Raw genomic sequence first — 24535 nt, 5'->3', positions numbered from 1 at the left:
GTAAACGAGCATTTAGGGAGTATTTTCTAAAAGTCCCATGGTCATAGCGCCCAGATGGTCACAGCGCCCAGAGCAAAGCAGGGATGGAGCTGCACACCTCCTGCCAGAGGCGTACCCGCCTTGCCCTGTAGACCGTGGCTGCCACAGCGCTGCCCGGCGCCGGTCTCCACCGACGTGTGGGACGAGGGGGGTCTGTAAGACACTGTGCGGCCTGGCCGGTCTCAGCCTGCAGAGCGAATTGCGCCGATCTCTTTTTGCTAATACCCCACCCCGAGTGCTGCTGTGGTGCATAAAGGCAGTAACGTTTCCACGCTGGCGGTAAGCGGGGGGTTCAGCCTCCGCCGCTGTGCCTGGGGAAGCTCCCCCTGGAGCTGCTGCGCGTCCGCCCAAGCCGCCCTCTCGTCGCCCGGCGCGGCAAGAGGGGACTGCTGCTCGGGCTAGCGGCCTCCGCACCCACCGCACCCCCTGGCCCGGGACACCGGGCACCGAGGCCGCGCTGTTCCCGCTAGGTGGCGCTATTGCTCAACGGTGGCGCAGCGGCGGGAGGCTCCCGGGAGCCGGGACCGCAGCGGGCTGGGAGCGGGGAAGGTGCGTGTGTGCGGCTCCCCGCGCAGCACCAGGCAGAGCTCGCAGGCTGCTCCTAACCCTTTATTTTTGCCTTTTTATCCCCCATTTTCAGTCACGTTTTTGTTCTCGGACACTGTCAACGTTAAAGACCGGCCGCGTGGCCCACTCACCCCACCGGGACCGCGGCCATTCACTGCGCTCCGCCAGCTCGGGGCAGCGCATACCCGCTCCGCGCCGCCGAGGGGCAGAGGCGGGCCGGGGCGGGGCGGGCGGCGCGGAGCGGGCGGCGATTGGCTGCGGCCCGTGACGGGCAGGCGGAGCCCCGCCCCCTTGGCAATGTCTACGGCCCGCCGCGCGCCCCATGTAGGCAGTTATTCCGCTGGGATAGAGCTGCCGGAGCGGCGGCGGCATGGCCGGGGTCCCGTTCTGCGCCCTCCTCCCGCTCCTTGTCGGCGTCTGCGGCGCCGTCACCGGCTCCCGGGTCTATCCCGCCAACGAAGGTGAGGCGCTGTGCGCGTCCCGCGGCCGGGCTCGCGCTCCCTCAGCGGGGCGCCGAGGAGAAAGTTTCGGGCGAGGGTCCTTGCATCCCCCCCGCCGCTCCCCGGGCAGCCGGGACCGCTCTGCCCCGGCCGGTACCCGGGCGTCCGGCAGCCGCTAACTTGCCCCGGCAGCGTTCCAGGGGTCCCTCGGCGGCGGCACAGGTGTCGCGGGGCAGAGCGGTCCAGCCGCGCTGCCGCCGGTCCCCTCAGCTGGGCCGGACAGCAGTGCTCCCGCGAGCGGCGGCGCCGCCGCGCTGAGCTCCCTGGACCGGGAGGGCCGTTCATGGAAACCGGTTCTCCCGGGAGCTCTCGGCTGCTCCGCGCCGTTCCCCGGGGCTGTGCTGCAGCCCGTTCCTCGGGGTAAGCCCGTGGCGCAGCCGGGCGGGCGGGGGGCGCCGCTCCTGTCTGGGAGCCCCCCCGTGAGGCATCTTGGTGCCCGGTGTCCCGGACCGGGCTGCGCAAGCTCCTGCGGTCCCAATAAGTTGTAACCTTTTTATCCCCGCCGTGTTGCGGGCACGTCTGTTGCAGACGCGGCGGGAGCGCCCCGGTCCCAGCTGGCCGGTATGCCGTCAGCTTCGCCTGCCGGGCAGGAGCGCTCTTCGGTGTCGGGGGGGGGGATTACTCCGCGCCCTGTGAACGGCTTTATTCCGTGGAGGAATGGATGTGCTAATCCTCAGATCGAAAGCAGAGAGTTTCAAAAGTGTACGAGGTATTGGCGTAGTGGGGAATAACGTTTCATTTCAAGCTGAAGGTGGATGCGTTCGTGCTCCACGCATATGGAAACGCTCAGGTAAACGGTTTGTTTTAATATTGAATTTTTGGTAGATTAAATTTAATCTGTTTTATTTGTACTTTTCTGCAGTTACCTTGCTGGATTCCAGATCAGTTCAGGGAGAACTGGGGTGGATAGCAAGTCCCCTGGAAGGAGGGGTAAGTTTTAAACCGCTATCTGATCAAAAGGGTAAAGGGGGTGATTAGTAACTTTCAGAGAGTCCTAATGGCTCGATTATTGTTGATTGTGGCGAGAAGGTCAGATTTCTTCCCTGGTTTACCCAATGAATTACTCTTTGTTGAAGAAACTCTATACTCCCTTTGGATAGTTCTGTCATGGAAGAAGTGGAAACCAAAAGGGCAGAAAAGAGGTTTCAGAATTAGGAGATTGGTTGAGGCATGGGCTTAGCTGCCTATTTAAAACTGAAATACCAACAAGAAATGTGATCTGGCAATTGAACTGGCATTCTTGACTGTAATTATTGTATCTATAGGCTGTCTTGGCTGGGAGATGTTCAGGGCAATTGATGTTCTATTTCTGGATGAAGGGGTAGGGATCAATATACAAGAGAGACCTTTTGGTGTGGTGGGACAGTTGTCCTGTTTTAGATTGTAAGCCTTGTATGTTTCAGTTTCTGACCAGATAAACTGAAACACCCAGTGCTTGATGGTGTTTCCTTGGAGCTTCTTTTTATGTACTTTTTCAAAGAGATAATTGTAAGAGAAGACTGCTTCAGTCCACTGCCTGATAGTGATGCAGTGACGCTGAGATTCACATATCCATCCTGGGGTTTTAGAGCCCTTTTGCCCAGTGGGCTGCAGGCCAGGTATATCTGCTGATTTAGTTTTGTGTTAATGGATGGGCACCCTCATCCTGTAAGGTGCCTGTGACCTCTGTGGAGAAGCTCCTGAGAACACTGGAGTTGGTGGGGTCTGGTGGAGACTGTACTTTGTGGGATCTCATGTTTTGGGTTTGTTTTTTTTTTTTTTTTTTTTTTTTTGTTTGTTTTTATTTTTAATAAGCAATTAGAAAGGCTTTTCCTTCAAGTGAACAGTTTCAGAAAAATGCCAGCAATGCACACTAAATATTAATATAAAGAAGCCCATCTCAAATCCTTTAAATATTAAATGAATAAAACATCTTTGTATGCTTGAGAAGTAACTAAGTCAAAACTGACTAAAAAATTAAAGTGCTGAAAGATCAGGCCCTGCTCACAACAAAGCAGTGGATTCTTCAGGAAACCTACAAATTTACTGTTTTGTGTGTGTTCCCACTTGTAATTAGCAGAAGCAGAGCTAAGGAAACAGAAGTGAGTGGAAGGAATCCAACGTTGCATCGGCTGGTGATGCATTATGCATAAGCTCTGAATAACCATAACATGGGAGAATGGGGGATTGTTTTGCTCCCCCATTGTTGTTCTGAGTGAACTTGACTACAGTCCTGGCTTGTGCTCTGCCTGAGCACACTGTGCTGTCACCGAGGCTCGATTTTCTCGGTTTTTCAAAGAGTGGGGAGGTGATTGGCAGGCCTCTAGCATCGCCCACAGTGCACATTTACTGCTGATTGCAGGCAATTGCCCTCATCCTTTGACAGTGTGGGAAGGTACAGCTCTATCTCAGTGAGAGTCGGGCTTCCTTGTTAATCCTGTACCCTGGAAAGGTCAGATAATGAGATGGGGTCTTTCATACAGCTCTCGAAGTGGTATCTACACTGTGTATTAAAACGGGACCTAAAATAAAAGTTTTAAGAAGTTGGTAGTAGAATTGATGATCAGAGGACAACTGTGTATTATTAATGGCTGTTGGATTCCCCCTTTTTCCCTATGCTTTCTCTGAAAGTGCCATGCGAGCTTGAGAAGGAAATGTGTGCTCTTATTGTGGATGTGACTCGTTTCACTAAACCTACATATGTGTGTTCTATTTTTAAGCCAGTAGTGAAAAATTTAAGAGTACATGGTTTGTCTCTGAGATACAGTGCTTGGAAAGCATTTATTCAAACTTCATATGCTGCAGATTTATTTCAAGCAGCAGAAATGGACTCCTTTATGTTCCTGGGAAGATTCTGTCATTTGGTGCTGATTTTTCTTCAACTGTGTGTACCTTTTTGTTCATAAAAAAAAGGCATTATTCTAGATATACACCACACAGTTTCCGAGGTGAAAGGACTGTGTGGATAGGAAGGGCTGGAGATAAATATAGTCATTTAGGAGTGATTACCAGTAACCAAATATATAGTAGCCCTGGAGGAATTAATGAATTGCATTGTAAATGTAATTAATGATTTACTTTTGCATTTCACAGTTAAAAAGTAGGTTTTGTGCCAGAATGTTTTATTTTCCATCATTTAAGTATGAGGAAACTTTAATTACAAAAACTAATTTCAACTTGAAAACAGAAAGTTACAGCTTTGTCCATATATTTAGAGTTACAAATGTAACAAACATGGGGCTGTAGTTACTTTTGTCTCTGGCAGTAAGACACATAATGTGTGTTCATGAAATAAGAAACCTAGCCCTATATATTTATATTTTTATTAAGAGGCAGGAGTTTGTTGAGAACCTGATCTGAAACTTGATGTTTTTAGTTGTAGTCTGTCCACTGACCTCAGCGGTCTCTTTATTGAATCCTCTAGCAGCATCCTCCTTTGTGTAAATATGCTAAAGGAAATCCCATCAACAAGTATTATTTCCTTCTGCTTCTTCCTTTCTCTTGTACCACACACAATATAGGTAGTGTAGACAGTCTGAAGATAAGCAGAATGGAAAGTGATGGATCATAAAGACAATATTGTAACAGTAAACCAGCTTTGTGGCAGATGTAAATTAAACAACACTGTTGTCTTATTAACACCTTGTTACACTTGCACTGATAGATGACATTTCAAGATTTATTTTTTCCTTTTCTGTGGAAAGGAGTGACATGCTGGGTATTGATTCTGCCCTGCTTCATTTTAATTTGCAGTTATCTCTAGGCAGCAAATAAAATATTACTCTTTCTGCTCCTAGTGACTCATGGTGCTAACTACTGTCATTCTATAAACGGATTCAGCTAAGCTGGAATCTTTTTAAGTAAAAATCACTTGCATAAGAGCAATCCTTGTGAGAAGAATGCAGGATATTATACAAGAAGCCCCTTAATGTTAAGAAGACTTCTGTTTATCAAAGCCATGGCTTCAGTAGTAGTGAAAAGCACTTCTGGGGAGTCTCTTTAAAGTTACTGCTGCTTTCCAAGGATAATTTTGTATGGTTCATTTTATTGCCTGCAAACCCAGAGAGTGTATCATTGTCTAATATATTTATATATATATTCTTTTTTTAAGAAGGCTTTTTTCTGATACTCAAGTGCTATGCTGGGAAGACATCTCTCCCCAGTGCCCCTTCCTCTTCTCTCTCTATCAGGAGAGCTCTGTGATAAACTTTCTTCTGTCTATGATAATCCTTGAAACAATTTTTTTTTCAAAGCTATTGGTTATGTGTGCTTTCCTTTTTTAAGTTAATTATACTGAACTATTGAATTAGGGTCAGATCTCTTCTTCTGATACCTTCTTTGGAGTGCCTGTATTGTTGTTTCCTAATTATATTGCCCTTTAATTTGACACTTATGAAGGTGCCTGAACTTGATTTGAGGCCATTGCCTGCAAGGTCCATGCATTACCTGCCTCATCTGCTGTTGATTCTGTAAAGTGCCATGCATAGTCCTTACCTAGGCAAGGGTGCTATGGACAAAACTGCAGTGCAGATAAACGTAGCTGGTTGGTAGAACATTCCTGGATTGGTTCAAAGGGCCTTTAAAACGCATGCTTGCTCCTCGAGGTGTTACTTGATTTGGAGCTTGTTTCTCCTGAAAAGATTCATTTAATGTCCAAGTAGTTAATGTCTACTGGCTGTGACTTGATCTGCCTGGTTGTTTGCTTGTTTGTTTTCCTGCAATGGAAAAATTATGGTTTCCCCCTTAGTTGTGGAAGTACAGATTCTGTTTGCTGTGAAGCTCTGTTGTTCCTTTTAATATTGATGTATTATTCTTTCCCTTTCCCTTTTTGCAGTGGGAAGAAGTGAGCATTATGGATGAGAAGAACACTCCGATCCGCACCTATCAAGTCTGCAATGTGATGGAGCCCAGTCAGAATAATTGGTTACGAACTGATTGGATTCCCCGTGAGGGGGCTCAAAGGGTATATATTGAAATCAAGTTCACGCTAAGAGACTGCAACAGCCTGCCAGGTGTCATGGGAACTTGCAAAGAGACATTCAACCTTTATTACTATGAATCAAACAATGATAAGGAGCGTTTCATTCGAGAGAGCCAGTTTGCCAAGATTGACACCATTGCTGCTGATGAGAGCTTCACCCAAGTGGACATTGGTGACAGGATCATGAAGCTGAATACAGAGATACGGGATGTCGGACCACTCAGCAAGAAAGGGTTTTACTTGGCTTTTCAGGATGTTGGTGCCTGCATCGCTTTGGTGTCTGTTCGTGTCTTCTATAAGAAGTGCCCATTGACAGTTCGAAACCTGGCGCAGTTTCCAGACACCATTACTGGGGCTGATACATCCTCTCTGGTGGAGGTTCGTGGCTCCTGTGTCAACAACTCTGAAGAGAAGGATGTGCCAAAAATGTACTGTGGGGCAGATGGTGAATGGCTGGTGCCCATTGGCAATTGTCTGTGCAACGCTGGCTATGAAGAAAGTAACGGTGAATGCCAAGGTAAGATGAGCCATACTGTACTCTTCATTAAGGCTTAGTTGAATGCATAATTGAATTGGAGATGAGAGTAAATGGAGTAAAGCCAGTAATTAGCAGCCCCTGTGGGATGTGGTGGGACTGAGGAGTTTAATGAAGCCCAAGCGCTCCAGGTGGCAGGGCTAGGAATTATATAATGCAAAACAAATGATTCTGCCATAACAGGCAGAAGGCGAAACTCATTTTCTAGCAGGCACCTAAATTTGATTTGGCTCACAATAATCACCAAAATGTGAATGGCTGCAAAGCAGGGCAGTCAAGCTACCATTGTTTAAACAAGACAAATCTCTCAAGTTTTATCTGAAGTGAACTTTGTTAAGCACAGGGAATTCTGGCAAGCTCTCATCTGGATAATGCAGTGGGGTAAGAACCAGTGGGGGGAGGGAGGGGAAACAGGAGTCTTAGCTGGATTACTTTCCCACTTTGGGAAGGGGAAGTCTTTGGTGTTTTACTTGTTGCAAATTTTTTAGCACTAAATACCCTTTGATATTTGACACTGCTGCCTTTGTTAAATATTTTCATTTCTCAGAGAGTCTCTATTGTCAGCTTAATAATAGAGGTGCTAGGATACTCTTAGAAATGCTAAAAGTCTCCACCCCACCCTCCCATACACCATCCTGTGTGCTGCAGAATTGGGGATTAAAGTCTGTATAAAAGGCAGATTATCCTAAAAAGAAAATAACTCAATACCTATGTTCTTTTCACCTCCCCTTTCTGGAAAAAGAAGCTGTAAAAGGCTGGGGAAGGAGAGGAGGAAGTTTATAAATAAAATATCTTTAGCTTCAGCTTCTAAACTCTTGCTCATGTAAGCATAAACCTAGATCAAATTTAAATGGATTCTTGCACAGGTCAGTGGGCTTAATTTTGCTGGGTGCTGAACTGAAGGTGCTCAACTCCTTAGTGGATTTGGAAGCATGTCTTTGGAAAATTCTTTGGAGCCAGATTTTGCTTTATATCATCTTGGTGTATTTTTCACTAGGTCATTTTCTGTCCCTCTTGAGGTGGAAAGCAAGATAGCAGAGCCAAGTAACTGCTGGCTTTTGTGCTAGGCTCCTAAGAGGACAGTGTCTTTTGAATGTACTACTTGATTTAAGTGATAATTTACAGTTGGTATGAAATTCATTATTATGCATTGAAATTAAGCTTTGGCAAGACAGAAGTGCTAACTATGAATTTCAGCTTTAATTTGTGTTTATTTTTTGCTATATGGAAAAAGCCAAAGTGTGCCATATTGGCAACAAAATTACCATGGGCTGTAGGGATGGCTCAAAGATGAGCATGCTGGCAGGGCATACTGTTTGGGCTAAATTACTCTGGGGTGTGTTTCTGAATCCCACGGGATGGACACTTAAAAACCTGTGTGTTGTTAAACTTGTGAACCTGTGGCTGTGGTACTGACTGGGTGGTGCTGGGGGGAGCTGTTAATGACTGGGGAGATGCTCTTACATTCTTGATGTCAAGAAGGTTTGCCTGGAAGTTAACTTTACATCCTGAATGGAGGGAAGTGGAGTAGCGGGGAGCATCTTTATTTATTGTATGGAGATTATTCTGCCTTCTCCGAGAAGCCTACCAGGTCAGTACTGGGTCACTCTGACTGACAGTTCTATAACTTTTTGCTGTCAGGGGCCCAGACATGATGAGCTAATTGCTGAACAAGGGGAAATCTCCTGAGGTTTTTGCAGGTGGGCAGTGGTCATAAGTGGGATGCTTTTTGTTAACTTATTTTTGTGGTGTTGAACTAGCCCTTGGGGTATGGATGTCAGCTCAACTACCAGCTCTCAGCTGCAAGGAGGTTTGGGCCTAGGAAACCTAATTTTCATGTTTTCTAAGTAAAATGAAGATGAGGTGATGCGGTATTTACAAAGGAGATAGAAATGTTCTGTTGCTTGGGCTTTCCAGAGTGACGTTGGCTTATACTAGTCATTTTGAGAGGATCTGAGCCAGTGTGTAATTTGAAAGCACTAAACACATTTCATCAGCGGTTATTTGTGGTTTCCTTTTCTCACATTTGCCATTCTCCAGCCAGAACAGTTTTGAGGGAAGCTCGTCTTCATGAATTCGTGAAGTTTACCAGAACTATGCAGCTCACTCTCTGGTTTCCAGCGGAGCCGCTAAAGCAGTTTGGCCTTTGACACTGCTGAATGAGCCTTCCCCTTTTCTTTCCCCACTCAACTTCATAGTTCAGTGAATGTTCTGCTCTGGCAGGTTTCTGGAGGGGAGGAGGAGGATGAAGTGAGGAGGATTCCTGCAGTTTTGGTACAGAGGATTGGGGATGGGGGGAGAGACTCTGAGTTTGGAAAAGGCTGCAAGAGGGTGGCAGGCTGGGACTGGAGCTGGTGAGGAGGTTCCACCTCAATTGTTTTTCAGTAGGTTGACTGTGGCAGGACAAATACAAGGGAAGGTCAGAGGTTGTCAGTTTCCTCATCCATCTTCCCCTGTGATCCTAGGGTCAGAGTTTGAATTAAGATCTTAAATGTTTGACAAAACCTCAGTGGGCAGAAATACTTCAGGATTGGGGCTTTGCAGTTGTTGGGAGATCCATGGGAGATGTGAGACTCCTGTGCTCTCCTGGGGCTTGCCCTTGCCATACAGCGCTGGGATGGACCAGCTGGCACTTGTATTACCCTAAAAGCTGCTTCAAGTTTGCTCAACCTTCTGATTCTTAAATAATACATTTTCCTTGAGCAGCTTTTGCTTAATTTCTGATGCATGTGGGAAGCATAATGGGAAGCCACTTCACATCTAAAGTGGTTCTTGCAGTGGGAGCTAATGACACTCTGACCTTGAAGAGGGTTTGTAAAAAATCAAGTTGGTGGTATGGAGGTGTTGGAATCTTCTTCCTCTGACTGCTATTTTTTCCAGCTGACTTTATTGATAATGATTGTCTTACTTAGCATGCGTGCATGTGTGTGTGTATGCAAAAACTCAGGGCAGGAAGGGAAAGGAGCCAAGTATTTGATCTGTATTTATTTGGGAAGCTCCACAGGTGTGTCACAGGAGAGGTTATGAAAAATTGGTCCCAATCTGTAGAATTATTATGTGAGCACTCATTCTTTCCTCATAGCTGATTTTGTAGCTGTGTACTTGATGTTAAAAATCCAACAACTTGCTATTGCTTTTTTTTGTTTATTGCTATTTATTCTTCACCAAATTTCCTGTGTCAATGGCTATCATTTTAGGAGAGTATAAATGTGGAACATTGTCCATCCCCAGCTAGTGGCACATCTCAAGGCTAAGGTAATTAGTGCTTTAGGGCAAAGTTGAGACATAAAGTAATTTTAAACTTCTCTTTTATGCATCATTGTTATGTAAATTGTTTTGTTACATACTGACATAATGTGGCTTGGATTTAACTATGGTTTCCTTATGGTAAAACACGTATCTTTTTAACTCGGAGGAGGAGGGGGAAAACAAGCAGGAAGGAAGACAGATTAAAGAAGCAATAGACTGTAGCCATCTGTGACGATTTTGATGCTGTGAAATTACAAATCTCAATTTTAGACCTGCCATTTAGTATAAATATGTGAGACAGTTGAGATTTTTTACTGTGATATTGTAAAGGCTATGAGAGCCAACAGCTTTGTCTTCATCTACACTTGCTTTTTAGAGTTGTGAATTGGCCAATTGGCAGAAAATCCAGTGTCATTTAAAATATAGCTCAGTCCTGGTTTCATATCACTGCTGTTTTTAGAATTTTTCTTCAAACTTTGATAAGAGCATCCCTAAGAAGTAATAATTTGAATGATAAGATTCTTTTTATCTCGGAGGCTTTGAAGAGTGGCTGTGATCACTGAGAGCAGCAGTTCAGTGTACATCAGAAGGGTACAGTGTAATTATATAGTTTTGATTTTTATTTTTTTTTCTTTCTGTGATAAGAATTTTGGCTGGTGGGTTTTGTACGGGTGGGGAAATGAAGTAATTTGTATGTACTTTCCCGTTTTAGTCGGAGACAACTTTTTCATCAGCATAACACTGATGAACAGTCTGGCTGCACAAAAGGGTAATCAGAAGGGTGACTAAGACAGCACAAAATTGAGATTTCAGAAGGATTTTTTTTCAGGTTGATTATTTTTGGCGGGGGAAAAAAATGCACAGACTCAACATGTTATGTTTTAAAAGGAGCTGAGAAGACGGAAGCTACCAGGGAGAGCATGGGAGCCATACTGAAACACAGTCTGTCTGAGCCAAATTTAGTTGGTTCCCTTCTCTGCTGAAGGAGTGATTTTTGTTACGTTATGTTATGCTCTCATGTAGCTCAATAGATCTTCCAAGGGTTGCTCCCTCCGTGATTTTTGTACCACCTGGTGTGTTTCAAAATCTCCATTTAAACATTATTGCAGGCTTTGCATTGTTTTTCTCCTCCCTGGGCCCCTTAGAAGTCAAGCTACAGTTGTTGAGCAATTGTCCCTTCATGTATCCCTTGGAGAAAGGCTGGGATTGCTTCCTTCTGAATTCCTGACAAAATTTCTGCTGGTGCACAGGGGAGCAATATCTGGTCTTTATTCTGCATGTTACTACTAAAAAGCACAGTCCTTGGAATCAAAGCCAGATGAGCTGCTGTGGTGGTATGAATTTCGTGGCATGTCTGGGTGGACTTTTATGGGGCATATAGACCACCTTCTGTTTTTTGTGTGTGGTTTGTTTGGTTGCTTTGTTTTGTTTTAAGGGGGCAAAACAAAACTTTCCAGACAACTCATCTTGTGTGTGATGACTTCAGTATTTAAATCCCGGCTGGATGAGGGTTATTATCTGTCTAATAATATACTCCACTGAGCTTGGTCTTTATTGCACTTGTGAGAAGTCATTAAAGAAAAGCTCAACAGTACACTTCAGTCTCTTGAGACTGCCTCAAAAAGCCCCCTGAACTTGTGAGATAAGTATCTTATCTGGTTTCATTCTGTTATGCTGCATCCTTTTGATATGTTGCAAGGAGCAGGTGAGGTCACACAATTTTGTGAATCAGACACAGTTAACACTCCCATGACTAAATGGCCATTTTAGGAATATTCAGAGCCTGCTTCACCTCCCTGGGAAGCAGACATGTTGGTTCCCTTCTCTTCCTGCTGGAGACTAAGGAAGCACTTTCTCCCTGTGAATGGGGATTGGCAGCTGTCGGCTGCTTTGCCTTTTGCATGCAGCATATTCCTCATTTACATCTTTTGTATAAACCAGCATGCAAAGTAGCACACCCATTTCCCCATTTCACAAAGGAGATAAGAGCTTCCTTTGGAAACGCCAGCCAAAATCTCCTTCTGTTTATGCAGAGCTCAGAGATTTGGATTTTATGGAAATGGATTCCATTTTAATATTTTTGATCTCTTTGTTTAAGATGGTATAATATCTGCACAGTGGGCTCCTCACATCTCAAGGTCTCCTCTTGACTATGATTATCACTCTTTTCCCTGTCTCTGCACCCTGCTTGCTCACTTCAAGCTGGTGTGTGTGAAAGTGCTATGCTCTGAAATCCTGACCGCTGTTGTGAAGCGATGGTTGGAAGTGTAAGGAGTGCCATTTCTTGTGCCTGGTGGGGCTGCAGGCCCTTGGGTGTCATCTCCAGATGTTCACCAGTGACCATGAAGCCCTCCTGTAGTTCCATCCTCCACTGGTGAGATGACCTGTTTCAGGAGCTGGGACTCCCCCTGTGCCATGAGTGTGCACACACATGTGCATGAAAGAGCATGACATTTTACAACATTTCCTGTGTGCTGAGTCAAGGATCTGCTCAGCCCTGCTGGTGTGTCCTGCACTTTGCCGGTCTGGCCACAGAAGTGGACTTGGTCCATGGGTTTACTTTGGTGCGGAGGGGGGAAGAGGCTGGTAGCACTTGAGTAAACATGCACAAATGAACTGCTGTCTTTATTTATTGAAAGAAAATAATCTGTGAAAAAAGTTCTGCTTTCTTAAGCATCACCATTACAAAAGAACCCATATTTTATTTTTGGTTTTAGTGACTTTCTTTTCTTTCTAACTTTTCTTTATTTCAACTTTACTTAAAATTGCCTTTGGCTTGGAATAAAGCTGAGGCTCATTAAATGCTCCCAAAACACAGGCTTGTTCAGAATGGTTTTGTTGAAAGGTTTATTGATATAAGTTAGAACACATGCTGCATGAATGTACTATATTTCTTTCAAGTACTGTTTTTCATTTTGTGTCTTTGTAAATCAGTGGTATGACATTGGAACCCTGATCGTATTGGGGGCTACATCCTACAAGAAACCAGAAGGAAAAACAAGGTTGTGAGAGAGGTTTGTTTTTGTTGGATGTCCAATTAGTGTTTAACTTGAAGGTAATTTCACAGGGGTAGTAAACTTCGCAGTGTGAAATCTGGTGGCGTAATTAAATGGAGGAACAGCTCTCTAAACCAACAAAGGGACGTGCAAGAACTTTGCTTTTGTCCTAATAGTCACCCAGAAGGGGTGGTCCTGCTGTTTAAAGTACAATATGGATGGGCTATTAAGGTCTGGGGAGGGGGGAAAGAAGGGAAAAAAGCTATACTGGACAGTTGGTATTTGCCTTGGCCCATTTACTTATGGATGTCTAGAGAAAACTCAGTTTGCTGGTCTACATTTTCTTAGATGGGTGAGTTTAAATTTTGCTAAAGGAATCTGTAAAACCAAGTTCATCTATACAAACACACTGAAACAGGAGTGCTCAGAAACAAGCCTCCTGTTTACTGGTGGCCTGGTGCAGCACCATACAGGCTGCAGAAGGGCTGCGGCTTTGGCAAGCTGGCCCAAGGTGGGACTCTTGAACAGGAAGAGGCATTTTCTTCTGTGCTGAAGTGGCTGGAAGGGAGGAAGACCAGGTGACCAGGTGACTTTCCTGGAGACACACACAGGAAGTTGTAAATGCTCCATCCCTGGGAGTGTTCAAGACCAGGCTGGATGGAGTTGTGGGTGGTATGGTTTAGTGTGTGGTGTCCCTGCCCATGGCAGGGGGTTGGAACTTGATGAACTTAAGGTCCTTTCCAACCCTAACTATTCTATGTTTGATTCTGTTAGTCTATGTGACTGGGAAAAGACCAAAGACTCATGCTAGTGTCCTAGCTCTGAGAATAGCTTCCCCCCCCCATGCTTGTCAGAAGGTATTGGTCACCTTTCTGTAATGAGTTACCCATCTTGCATGCTGGAACTCCTTAAAGCATCATTTGAACTAAGGCAATCGATAGCTATTGCTTCTGCTTGGTAAATGGGAATACTTGTACAGCCACAGTACAAAGCTGCAGTACAGAGCCTTAATTACCCAGATAATCCTGCTTGCTTGTATTTTTAAACTATGGAGCGCTGAGTAATTATTCAATTCTTAATAGAAGGCAAATGGCAATGTAAACAATAATTAGGATGTTAGACTAATGCACTTCAAAGCAAATTGTTTTTTTTTTTCATACCGTTCAGCATGAAGTCCCATAAAGCTAACAATTTAGTGGCAAGGAAGCAAGTTCTATTTTGCTCATATTTTCTGGTGTTATCTCTCCATGCCTTGTTCCTGTGACTAAGTTTGCTCCAGAGCCAATGTCAGGTTGATAATTAGCTCCCCCCCTTTGTCTACACTTTCACAGAGCTTCTGATGGGCTTTTTGTCCCTTGTGGCCCAGGGTTAGAGGTCAGCAGCATCCCAAATTCCCTCCTGCTGTGGGGGTAGGTGAGCATGGAAGGGGGGGTGGCTGATGCTGCAGCTGGGGCTTGGACTGAGGGGTTGTGGCTGGGGTCCAGAGAGGCAGGCTGGGCTTGGTGGTTGAGGCTCTCCCTTCATTTGGGGTTGGCTGCTCTTGCTTGCTAACCAAGGCTTACTTTAGCCTTGCGTACTTGAGGGGAAATTCAAATTTTCAGCTCTTTAATCTTTGAAAACAGGGTGATATGCTGTGGGTCGGAGCTACAACTCATTATCTCCCTTAGCTTGGAGAGTGCTCCTGCTTTTTACAGCCCGTCTTTAGAAGCATGATGTGAGCCACAAACAGGGATGCTAAACATTCAGTTGATTTGTGTTGTCTGGAAATCTTCTGTATGTAATATATTTTAGTACTTCCATCAGCCATTAGTTAAATCCTGTCATTGTATCCATTCCTCACATTGTGTTTAGTTGGTAGCAAAGGCGTTAAGTCAATAATGCTGCTGCTTTCCAAAAGATGTTAGTAATGTCTCTGTCACACCGAGGGCTTTGTCTGGCCTTTGCTGTACATTTTCAGTAGTCTGAAAAGATTGAACAATCGCCTTTATTTTCCCCATTATCAATGCTAAGAAAGGCCAAAATGTTCTCCAGTGTTGATGCTGCTTTATAGAAATTAAATTACAGAAACTTAGTTTTAACTACATTTTACTTCTGAGAAGTGGTGGTGAGGAAAGTCAGGGGAACACTTCAAGAGATTATGGCTGAATTTTTTTGATACTAATACAGGCTATCGTTACATTAAAGTGTATACTTAAAGGGAGTGGATTTTCTTATTTTAAATCACAGGGGCATTTTGCCAGGCCACATTTTAATAGCATTAATTAACATGTCTGTCTTTCCATACATCAAACATCTCTGTCTGGGGAGCTGAAGGATACCGACCAGTGCTTCTGTGAACTTGAATTCATTTGTTTTCAGTTTTAAGTGTTTTCTGCAGTTGAAAAACACACTGCTGCTTTGAAAACAGTTTCCTTTTGAAGTGTCCAGCTTGGCAATGAGTGAAGCAGCCACTGGGTAAATTAGCATGTTAAAAGGACCAGATCAATACCTTCTCTTTGCCTGTCTTCCTCCTGGGCTGAACCAGGGCAGCCCTTGCTCAGGGTCTGGCCAGCTGCACCCAGCGCCTTTCAGGGGAGGCATCAATAGCAGCATGGGTTGCATCAAATTGAGAAGGCTTGATCCAGTGCCCAGACTCTTTCAAGGATGGCAACTTGAAAATGGATTTGGGTGAATTGATAGCTTGGGGAAGATCAGGCAACTCATATAATTACATAGAGGATTAGAAGGAAAGCATAGGGAGAAAGATGAGATCAATTGTAGGGCACAAGTTGCTTGAACTTCTCTTCAGATGCTGGAGTATTAAGTTTTGTGCTTAGCTGGTGTGTATAATAGGCTTCTTTGGGCTTTTTCAAGAGACAAGTAAACACAAATTAAAAAGAGCATGTGTGGGTAGTCCCTACTGTTTCATAGAAATGCTTGGGGGCAGTGGCTGCTGGGTAAGCATAGCAGGAGATGCTCAGATACAACTGTGTTTGCTGACAAACCAAAAAAGGTGGTTCTGGTTTCCCAAGTGCATGGTCTGCAGTCCAAGCCTATGTACCTTGAAGCCTGTGGTGGCACCCTCCAGGAGCTCCAGGTGTGGTGCTCTCCCATGGCCTGGGCTTGCTGGCTGCTGAACTCCTGTGCTCTGACAAGGGGTTCCTTGGGGCCTTTGGGCAGTGCTCAAGGTCTGTGCCCTGGGAGGGGGATGAGCACTGAAGGTTACTCCTGTGCCCATCAGTGTTAAAACAATGAACAGAAGGTTGCAGTTGTCAAAATTGCACTGGAGTCATTCTGAAATAGGGATTATTTCTGGAGAGGCTTCCTGTGGTCTTCACACCAGAGATGCTAGAAGATAGCTGAATTCTGTTGCTGTTTCTTTTTAGTGGCTTCGATGTTTGCATATTGTGCATCTGTCAACCTCCTCTTAATCTCTGAAGTACCATAACACAGTTATTAGGTTGACACATTTTGTGCGCTCATAATTAGTTCTTGGATTTCCTCATTTATTTTAGTGGTGATCAGAAGTGGCCAGGGTAGAGCTAATATGACAGATGATATCAGGACCAGGTCCCTATACACATTCCACCTGCTCATTAATCAAGGACTCTGCAGTTAATGAGAGTAATTTCCAGGTAATATTTAATCTCAGAGTTGCAATAGTTACACTTTAATGTGAAAGAACTTTTTTTTGCAGTTTGTTGCTGAAGTCATTCCAATAGCACATTAGAAACTGTTCTCCTGTGCTAATCCCCGACACAGTTCTGTCAGGCTGACCTAAATTTGGGCTACTTCTGAAAATCCACAGAAGATTAAAATACTTGATCCAGTACTTCAGGCGGGACACACCAGTTCAGTGGGTGCTGGGTACACATGAATGCATATAGACACAGCTGATAATGTACAGTTTTGAAATACTTTGAGGTTCAAAGGCCTTTTTAGTTGATTCCTTTCAACTTTCATCCCCACATAAAGAGGTGAAGTCAGGGTGTATAACTTAAGGTGCGTTGCTAATCGGCCACAAAACTATTTCCATCCTTTTTGGCTGCATCTACCCATGTACAGATCCTTTATCCATTTAGTTGATTCACCTTCAAGTTCTTTGTGGCTCTTTGAAGACATGTGCTCAGTACCCAGTTTTAATGTACCCCAAATTAATGTACTTGGTAACCTTGAATTCAACACACCCAATAGCTTGGGAAAGTGAGCTCAAAGGGTTGTGGGCACTGTGAAAGCACCCATTTATAGCTTTAGGATAGACAGAGGACTTTAATTTGTGAGAGAAAGGAGAACAAAATCAACCTACAGTCTCTTGCTGTAGAGCATGGAGTGGTAGTGGAAAGAAGCATGGCCACAGATTGCCAAAGAGGGGTTTACAGAGGGGCCAGAGACCTCGTCCATTGTGAAGGAGCAGCACTGGCTCTGGTGGAGGCTGAAGGAGATGCACCATGGGTCTGATGCAGCACTGCAGGGAACTATCCATCTTTTAACAGGAATGGTGCAGTCCCAAGAGCAATATGTGGCCTTATTGTCACATCTCCTTCCCGTTAGGTTGCACTGGAACAGTGACTGTGCAGAGCTGGTCCTTTCAATTCACAGCAAACTGGAATTGGGGTGTCAAAGTGTGACAGAGGAGATCTTCTCTCTTTTCTCCTTGGTTGGACATTGGTTTGTCTGAGCAGGCAGAGGATACCTCTAGTTCTAACTTGCACTTAGGTTTCATCAGCCACCCAGCTCACTGTGGGGATACTGGTAGGAAGGAGCTTTGCCCACCATATTGCTCTGCTGCTTTAAAGGTCACTAAAACTCTTTCTTCTTGTGGTTGTGCGTTTAGCTAGCCCTCTGCAGGGGCCATGGTAGTCTGACCTCTCTGTACACCTGTATTAAGGTTTGGGTTAAAGATGTACTGTAGCAGAGCAAAGGAGAGATATTTTTCCATGGGATTGTTGAGCTCTTTGAGAATGCCAAATGGCTAAGTTAACTCTTGTGCAAACACTGCCTTTTATTTGACTTTGTAGTTTGCCCTTTGAAATACAAACATATTTGTGTCAATCAGCAAGTCTCCCTTCCGGGGTTCTGCTTGACCCTGCGCAAAGAAATGTGACTGTGCAATTATTAAAGGTGAGGCCGTTGTTTTAACAAATGCTGAGTAATTGCTATTCACTTGTCTCTCTGCCTCTGTCATAAATGATGGTGAACTGCCCTTCAGCCCAGCTAAATAACAAGGAAGATAGTTGTTTGAAAGAAGTAACTCTTCAGAAATCTGCAATATGTTGGAAGTATTGTGTCACAGGGATTTGTGAGTAGGGCAAAGAAAAAAAGTTGCCTGAGTGCAAGAACTTTATTTGGTCTTAAAATTCAGTTGGGTCAAATATACCTGTGTTGCTTGAACAGAGTTAGTAGGGGGTGTTGAAGTATAGTGGAGGGCAGAATTTGCCCTTATAAAAAAAAAAATCTGAAGCAGATAGGAAATGTAATACTGTGGCAACTTATTTAGCACTTTTTCAGCATAAAAAGATGAAGGCTCCTCCTTTCCCTTGCCACAGTGTTGGCAGATACCAGAAAAAGGCTCTTTATGTTTCTGAGGAGCTTCTTCCAGTCTTGAGACCTGAACCTGGTTGGTGCCACTGCCCTGACTGACAACTTCTCTGTACAGAATCGGCCATAGTTATGAGGCAATGGATGAGTCGAGCCAAACAAATAGAAAATCAGACCTCACAACTTTTGCTGGAGAATAAGCCCTGTCCTCTTCCACATACCCTTTTGTTGTTGGTTTCTTTTTGTTGTCTTTTTTTTTTTTTCGGTGAAAGCCTGAAGAAACAGAACCCTGATATAAAATTAGTTTTTAGTAAGCATTACAGATGCTCCATAGAGATATTACCAGGATAGCCCAGTGCTGATCTGACCTGCTTCTTCGTGTATTAGCTTGTAATTCCTATATCTTTATCATCTGTGATTTCTCAGAATAAATTCTTTATTGCCCTGAGCTCAGCACCATGAATCTTGCAAGCAGATAGCAAATAAGTACACATGATAAGGGGAGATAAATTTTCTTTGAGAGCACTTTGCTATTTGTTTCTTGAAGAGGTTTTTAAGAGTAGTGGATTCTGTTTTGTCTATTCACATCAATTAGTGTATTTTTAGCCTTATTCCAGAAGGAAATAATTGAAATGTTATGTGGTGTCTTTTTAACTAGTCCAGACCTTGACTGATGGATTTGTAGCCCTCATGCAGGCTTAAGAGACTAAGGCATCCCTTCTGCCTATGTTAGCACTTACTGTCCAGCTCACTTTAAGGAATTCAAAGTTTGGATTTGCTTAGAGATGAAGATATCTTGAAAAATCTCTCATCTTTCCTCTTTAACCAGAGGTGTGTAGAAGTTGGCTGTGAAGATGGAGCCGGTTATAAGGCAGCAAATAATTGTCTTAAATTGCAAAGAGAGAAGGTCAGGCTGGACACAAGGAGTGTGTGGGGAAAATGAACCATAATCACAAAGAGCTGTACTGCCAGTGCAGATTGCCTAGGGATGTGGGGGAATCTCTGCACTGGAGGATTTTCACAGGAAATTAGTTAGACACCTAGTACCATGGTATCCTCCTGTGGGAGTGGAGTACAGGTTATCCTCCTGTGGGACAGGGGAACAGACTAATTGGGATTGCCTTTAGCCTCATCTCCTGTGGTAAATGCTCTTGCACAGCTGCTGTGGGATCACCATCGTCTTACGTAGGTAAGGCAGCTCTCAAGGTCTGACCTAGAAATAGACACTTTATTGTGTTCCCCCAAGAGAAACCTTCTCAGTTGAAGAGGTCTTGCCCTGCATTTCAGTTTTCCAGTTAACTAACCAGCTAGTTTCAGCTAACCAGAACCCTCTTTCTGTGTCTTGGATATACCCCTCTACCAGTTTGTTCCAGCCTAATGCAGACCCAGAGTGCTATTGAACAGGCCCTGGCTTTTCCAAACAATTGTGGTTCTGCGTATGAGGTTGGTAGCATCATTTTACTGACCTTAGTGTCCCCTCCTTTTTTGAGCCTGTGGTCACGATAGGGCATGGCAGGGATGCTGTGGAGCAGCCCAAGGAGCTCTGCCTGGAAAGATGAGCAGAAGTGCTGCTCCTGTCTGGGTCCTTTCTCTGCATCTGTTGAAAGCAGTGATGATACTCCTGCAATCACTCCAAAACAACACACTGTCTCTAACACTTCAAGAAGCCCAGCATAGATGTGTGTAACAGATGCAGTGCTGTGTGCTTTGCTTTGTGATTCTATGCTGTGTTTTGGCTCAGTTTCACATTCCCTCCCACAAAACTTGGATATTTGGCAAATTTACCTTGGCTTGTTGAAAGATGGCCTCCCTCATGCAGTCAGAAACCTTCTCTTTGCGTCCAGGTTGGTTTTAATGTGCAATGCATGTGCTCACTTACAAGTTGAATAAACAAGTACCTACTGAGAAGATATTGGCTGTTCAGGTGCAGTCCTGTATCTCCTGGGATGCGGAGAAGGGATATTAAAATTGTTTACGAGGTCAGAGCTATAGCAAGCCTTGTACTGCCTTTGAGTTACGATATCATTACCTGAGCTGCAGGAACCAAGAAATAAAACCTTTTACCGTGAAATATGAGGAGTGCTTATGACTTTGAAGTATAGAGAGGAAGAAAAATGTACACTGTGTCCTAGTATGTTCTCCCCCCATTGCAGTGGGTTTGATTCTTGCTTACTGGTGACACATATAGAATAGGTATGGCATTTGTTAATAATGCTTGTGCTAGAAAAATGCTCCTTTTACTAGCTCATTTCTTTTTGGGTCATGCCAGGAAAAATGTTCCTTTGCAAAAGGAGTAAATTATTCAAGCTTATTTAAATAAACTTGTTTTTCCTCTTCTTGGTACCTGCACTGTTGCAAGTCCAATCACTTGTTTGCTTTTACCACATTGTGCTTCCTATCCCTTATGTGAACAGGTTTTTTTCCTCTTGGTGAGGAAGGTTTTATTTTGTTTAGGCCAGATGAAAAATTGCAATAAAATATTGATGGAAGAGGGCAGAGATTCCTGAAGCAATATTAAGCTGAGTATTCTCAAATAGATGAGAGCAGCTAGTAGTTTACTTCTGTTATGAGAACCACTAGCAGTTTTTCAAAGACTGAAAGCAGTTGATATCTGTACGCTTTATAGGTAGCGATCTATCAGAACATGTTTTTGGAAGTTTTATGTTGTCCTGTATAGGTTCTTGTCTCATAAGTCACTTTGAAATTAAATAACACTATTACAAAGTTAAGTATCTGCAGAGTGAGAAAGAACTTAAAAGCCATCAATGAGAAGAATATGTAGGTGTAAAAACTGTAATGGACGTGCAGCATCAAACAGAAACATGAGTTGCAGACAGTGAGAGAGGCAGCAGAGACTGTCCTAGGAGAAGCTGAGAGAAAACTGCCATGGCGAAAAGCAGTAAATCAGCATTCAGCAAAGTTAACTTTTTATTTCTTCAGAAAGTGGATTTTGTGGTCTTGCTGGCCTACTCTTATGTCAATAGCTTGCATCAAAACTTCCTCAAGTCAGAACATCTGTTGCGGCCAATGGAAAGACTCCCCTTGACTTTAATTTGTTTTGGATCAGGCCCAAAATGCAAATACTTTTTCTCTCATCCTTTGAAGTCTTTAACATTTCATGGGCTCCCTTATGTTATTGGTAATTTGCACCAGAGATATTTTGCATGCAAATGGAATTTCGTCAGGAACAACGACTGCATTTGTGAATATACATGTAAGTACACACACACACAAATATCAGTAAAGCAAATTTTACTTTTCAGTATACCAGACTAGAAATTTCTTTGTAATAGTAGGTTGCTTGTACTAGCTAGAACTGCAATCAAATGTATTGACAAATTTCTATAAAAGATTGTATAAAACTGCCAAAGTACGTTTTAATACATCTGTATAGAGCCAATTGATTTTTCTTCTTTGTAGCTTGTGCCTGTTAATACATGTTTTCTATATGAAACTGGCATTTGTCACCAACTTGTTACAGCACTGTAGATGTCATAAATTTAAATATGGTAATTGAACCTGAATTCACTATGGGTTTATTTACCAGATCAAAGAGTAACTTCAGCCTACAACACTTGTTTTTGTTTGCCAGCTTAGTGAAGTGCTGGAGAAGGATTATTTCTTTGAATTATGTGAGTGCTAGAAAATCACAGGGTTTTAGTTTTTAATAAACTGGAAGTATGTTTTTTAGCTGAGAGATCCTACTGATTTTAGTATTAACATTTTACAGTTTCTTAAGTCATAAAGACTATTGTAGTGCTCTCACGGGAGTCAATGTGTTATTCTGAAATACCAAGGCAATAAAATACAGCAATAAAATATGACAAGTTTACAGTTACCCTGTTTACCTGATATTAGGACCTCACTCTTATCATGGGGGGGGGGGGGGGGGTGGGGGGGGTGGGGTGGTGAAGGTACTTTGTCCCCTATTACCTCTTCATTTAACCCTGTCTGAAAACCACTGAGCACGTATGGGGACAGCGTATTTCCATCTGAAGTTGCCACTTGTCTTGACCACTGGGATGCTCTACCCCGTTTAAAAGTCAGTCTGTCTAGCTTATCTGTTTAGTTACATCTTTATCTGATCCATTCATTTCTGCCCAAGGTCTCACTTGCAGGGCAATCCTCCTGTATCCCAGCAGTTTTAGCTGAAGTTGTGTCCTCTGGGGACTTGTGCTGGGGTCCTTCATCCCCTCCTGTTTCCACCCTCCCTGGCTTTACCTGTCTTGCTGCATAGTGGCTGGCTTGGCTTTACTTCAAGGGCATAGCCATCCAGTCACTGGGAGGAGAAAGGGAAAAATAATTTGGGTTTCTAATTGCTCTAAGATATGATTAGGAACACCTTTCCACAGGAAAATGTCTACTAAACAGTGTTGCAGGAAGGGCTTGTCCGTGCCGTTGCCTGTTAGGAGATCACTGTATGAGTGGAAATGCAAAAAAATTAGTCACTCTTTTTGTACCCCAGGCTGTTATTTACATCTTTTGCTGGGAATGTCATTGCAGCAGGGAGAGGGAGTGGCAAGGAAATAAGGGCTGGGGTGAGTGGTGACAATGCTGAGTGGTGAGAAAAGGTGTGTCAGCGGAGCAGAGGTGCCAGTGCTGGAAGCCCTTGGCTGAGCTGTGGAGGTGGCATTCATCTGCCAGGAGAGTGCCATGCAAGCAGGGAGCTTGCGGCCCAATGAGGTGTTAGCTTCCATTGGTTGGGAGTTGCTTCTGAATTTCTGTGCATCTGTGCAAGAAGCACATAAATAATGAAACACTGAAAGTGGGCTTTTGTAGACTGACGTGGTTACTTGACTCTTAAAAACATAAGTCATGGAAAATACTTGTGTGTTGTCAATGGAAAACGTTTAAAGGAAAGAAGTCTCCGGTTCTCTGCATTTATTTGTGGTTATTTAACAAAGTTTAATTTTGAGATAAGAGAAAAGGCAATGTAAGGGTGAATATGAGGGCAGGTAATGTTGCAAGCCATATTATGTAGCTGGTGGCTGTACTGGGACAAAATAAGCTGGGCACATTGAGGTACTTAAACTGTTAAGGACAGCAAAGGTATTTGATTAACGCTCTTCCTGGTCTGGAAAGTACTGAAAGGAAGGGAATTCTGGACCAGGCTTTGCTAAAGAGTGGATTTGGAAGCTTCTTCCCGAACACAAGGCTGTCCTCAGCCCAGAGCTCCCTGGGGCTTTGCTGAGTCAGCATCTGCAGTGCAAAGAGTAATGAAGGTGGTAGATGGCTTCAGTGGGGGTTTATGGTCCTGAGAAACCAGTGCCAATGAGCACACATAAGAAGCCCGAGGCTGCGTCATTTAATCATGAAGCTTTGGGCTCCTTAAGAAACCTCCAACTTCAGAGGGGTACTGCTCCGCTCTGCTTCCTTCAGTTGCTTGTACTGCAAGGTGGTGCTTGAGCCATGCTCAACTTTCCCTCCTCAGCCTCCCTCCAGGCACTGCTGAGGGCACAGCCTCAGGGGGGTGGGAGGGAAGGGTGCAGGGGCATTCATGCAAATCCTTGGCTGCTTTGAGCTGCTCTGTTCAAACCAAGCTGTGGAAGTTTCTGATTCATGGGTTGCTCTATTTGCTTAAGCATCCTGCTTACATTTGTGAAGGCAGGTGGTGTCCCAAATTACTATGTAGCATGGACTCTTTAATATCATGAGTTCGAGGGCTAACTTTGATATGAGCTGCATAAGCAGTGAATAATAGCTGCTTCATTCCTGGCAGGGCTTGGTGACGGATGTTGGCAGGAAGTAGCTAGTTAATTTTTGAACTCTCTTCCTCCATCCAAAGTTAAAAGTTGATCTCAACCTATCAGTGACATCTGGTGCATAAACTAGGTTGTTAAAAAGCAGCCCACCAGATTTTGTGGTTCAGGGGTGCTGCTAAACCGTGCTGTGATACCCGAGCATATTTGAAATTTACCTCACAAACATGCTGTTGTGTTCCTAATTCACTGCCACCCCTCTAGAGAGGCAGCAAGTGACCAGTCAGGGCAGTGAGAGCCATGGCCTGTCCGAACTAGCATTCCAAAATAACTGTGAGGTATTGCCCAATTAATATACTCTGCATTACCGAAGACCATGAACAGCCTCTTTTGTGAGACCCAAAGTTGTCTTTACAAAGAAACAACACAAAGATGTCTTTAAATATGCATGGAATGCATATTGATTATTTTAA

At 44.0% G+C, this 24535-nt stretch overlaps 1 protein-coding gene across 5 annotated transcripts in view; it reads left to right on the top strand.

Annotated features, from left to right (window-relative positions):
* Positions 1–24535, top strand: part of EPHA4 (EPH receptor A4) — a 225445-nt gene that overhangs the window by 118215 nt on the left and 82695 nt on the right. The window contains exons 1-5 of one of the 5 annotated variants that reach the window (XM_062638852.1): positions 909–1067; positions 1969–2036; positions 5920–6583; positions 9799–9856; positions 10960–11444. In XM_062638852.1, coding sequence (XP_062494836.1) covers positions 977–1067; positions 1969–2036; positions 5920–6583; positions 9799–9836 — 861 coding nt within the window. In that variant the 5' untranslated portion in view covers positions 909–976 and the 3' untranslated portion in view covers positions 9837–9856; positions 10960–11444. Of the gene's footprint in view, positions 1–908; positions 1068–1968; positions 2037–5919; positions 6584–9798; positions 11445–16522; positions 17317–24535 lie in introns of those variants that run through there. The other 4 variants (XM_062638853.1, XM_062638851.1, XM_062638849.1 and 1 more) reach the window with 4 other exon arrangements.

Source organism: Pezoporus occidentalis, unplaced genomic scaffold (assembly GCF_034315485.1).
Source record: "Pezoporus occidentalis ecotype Australia unplaced genomic scaffold, CSIRO_AGI_Poc_V1 ctg59, whole genome shotgun sequence".
NCBI lineage: Eukaryota > Metazoa > Chordata > Aves > Psittaciformes > Psittacidae > Pezoporus > Pezoporus occidentalis.
The sequence above is the reverse complement of the archived record's forward strand: the minus strand, read 5'-3'. Positions and strand labels throughout refer to the sequence as shown.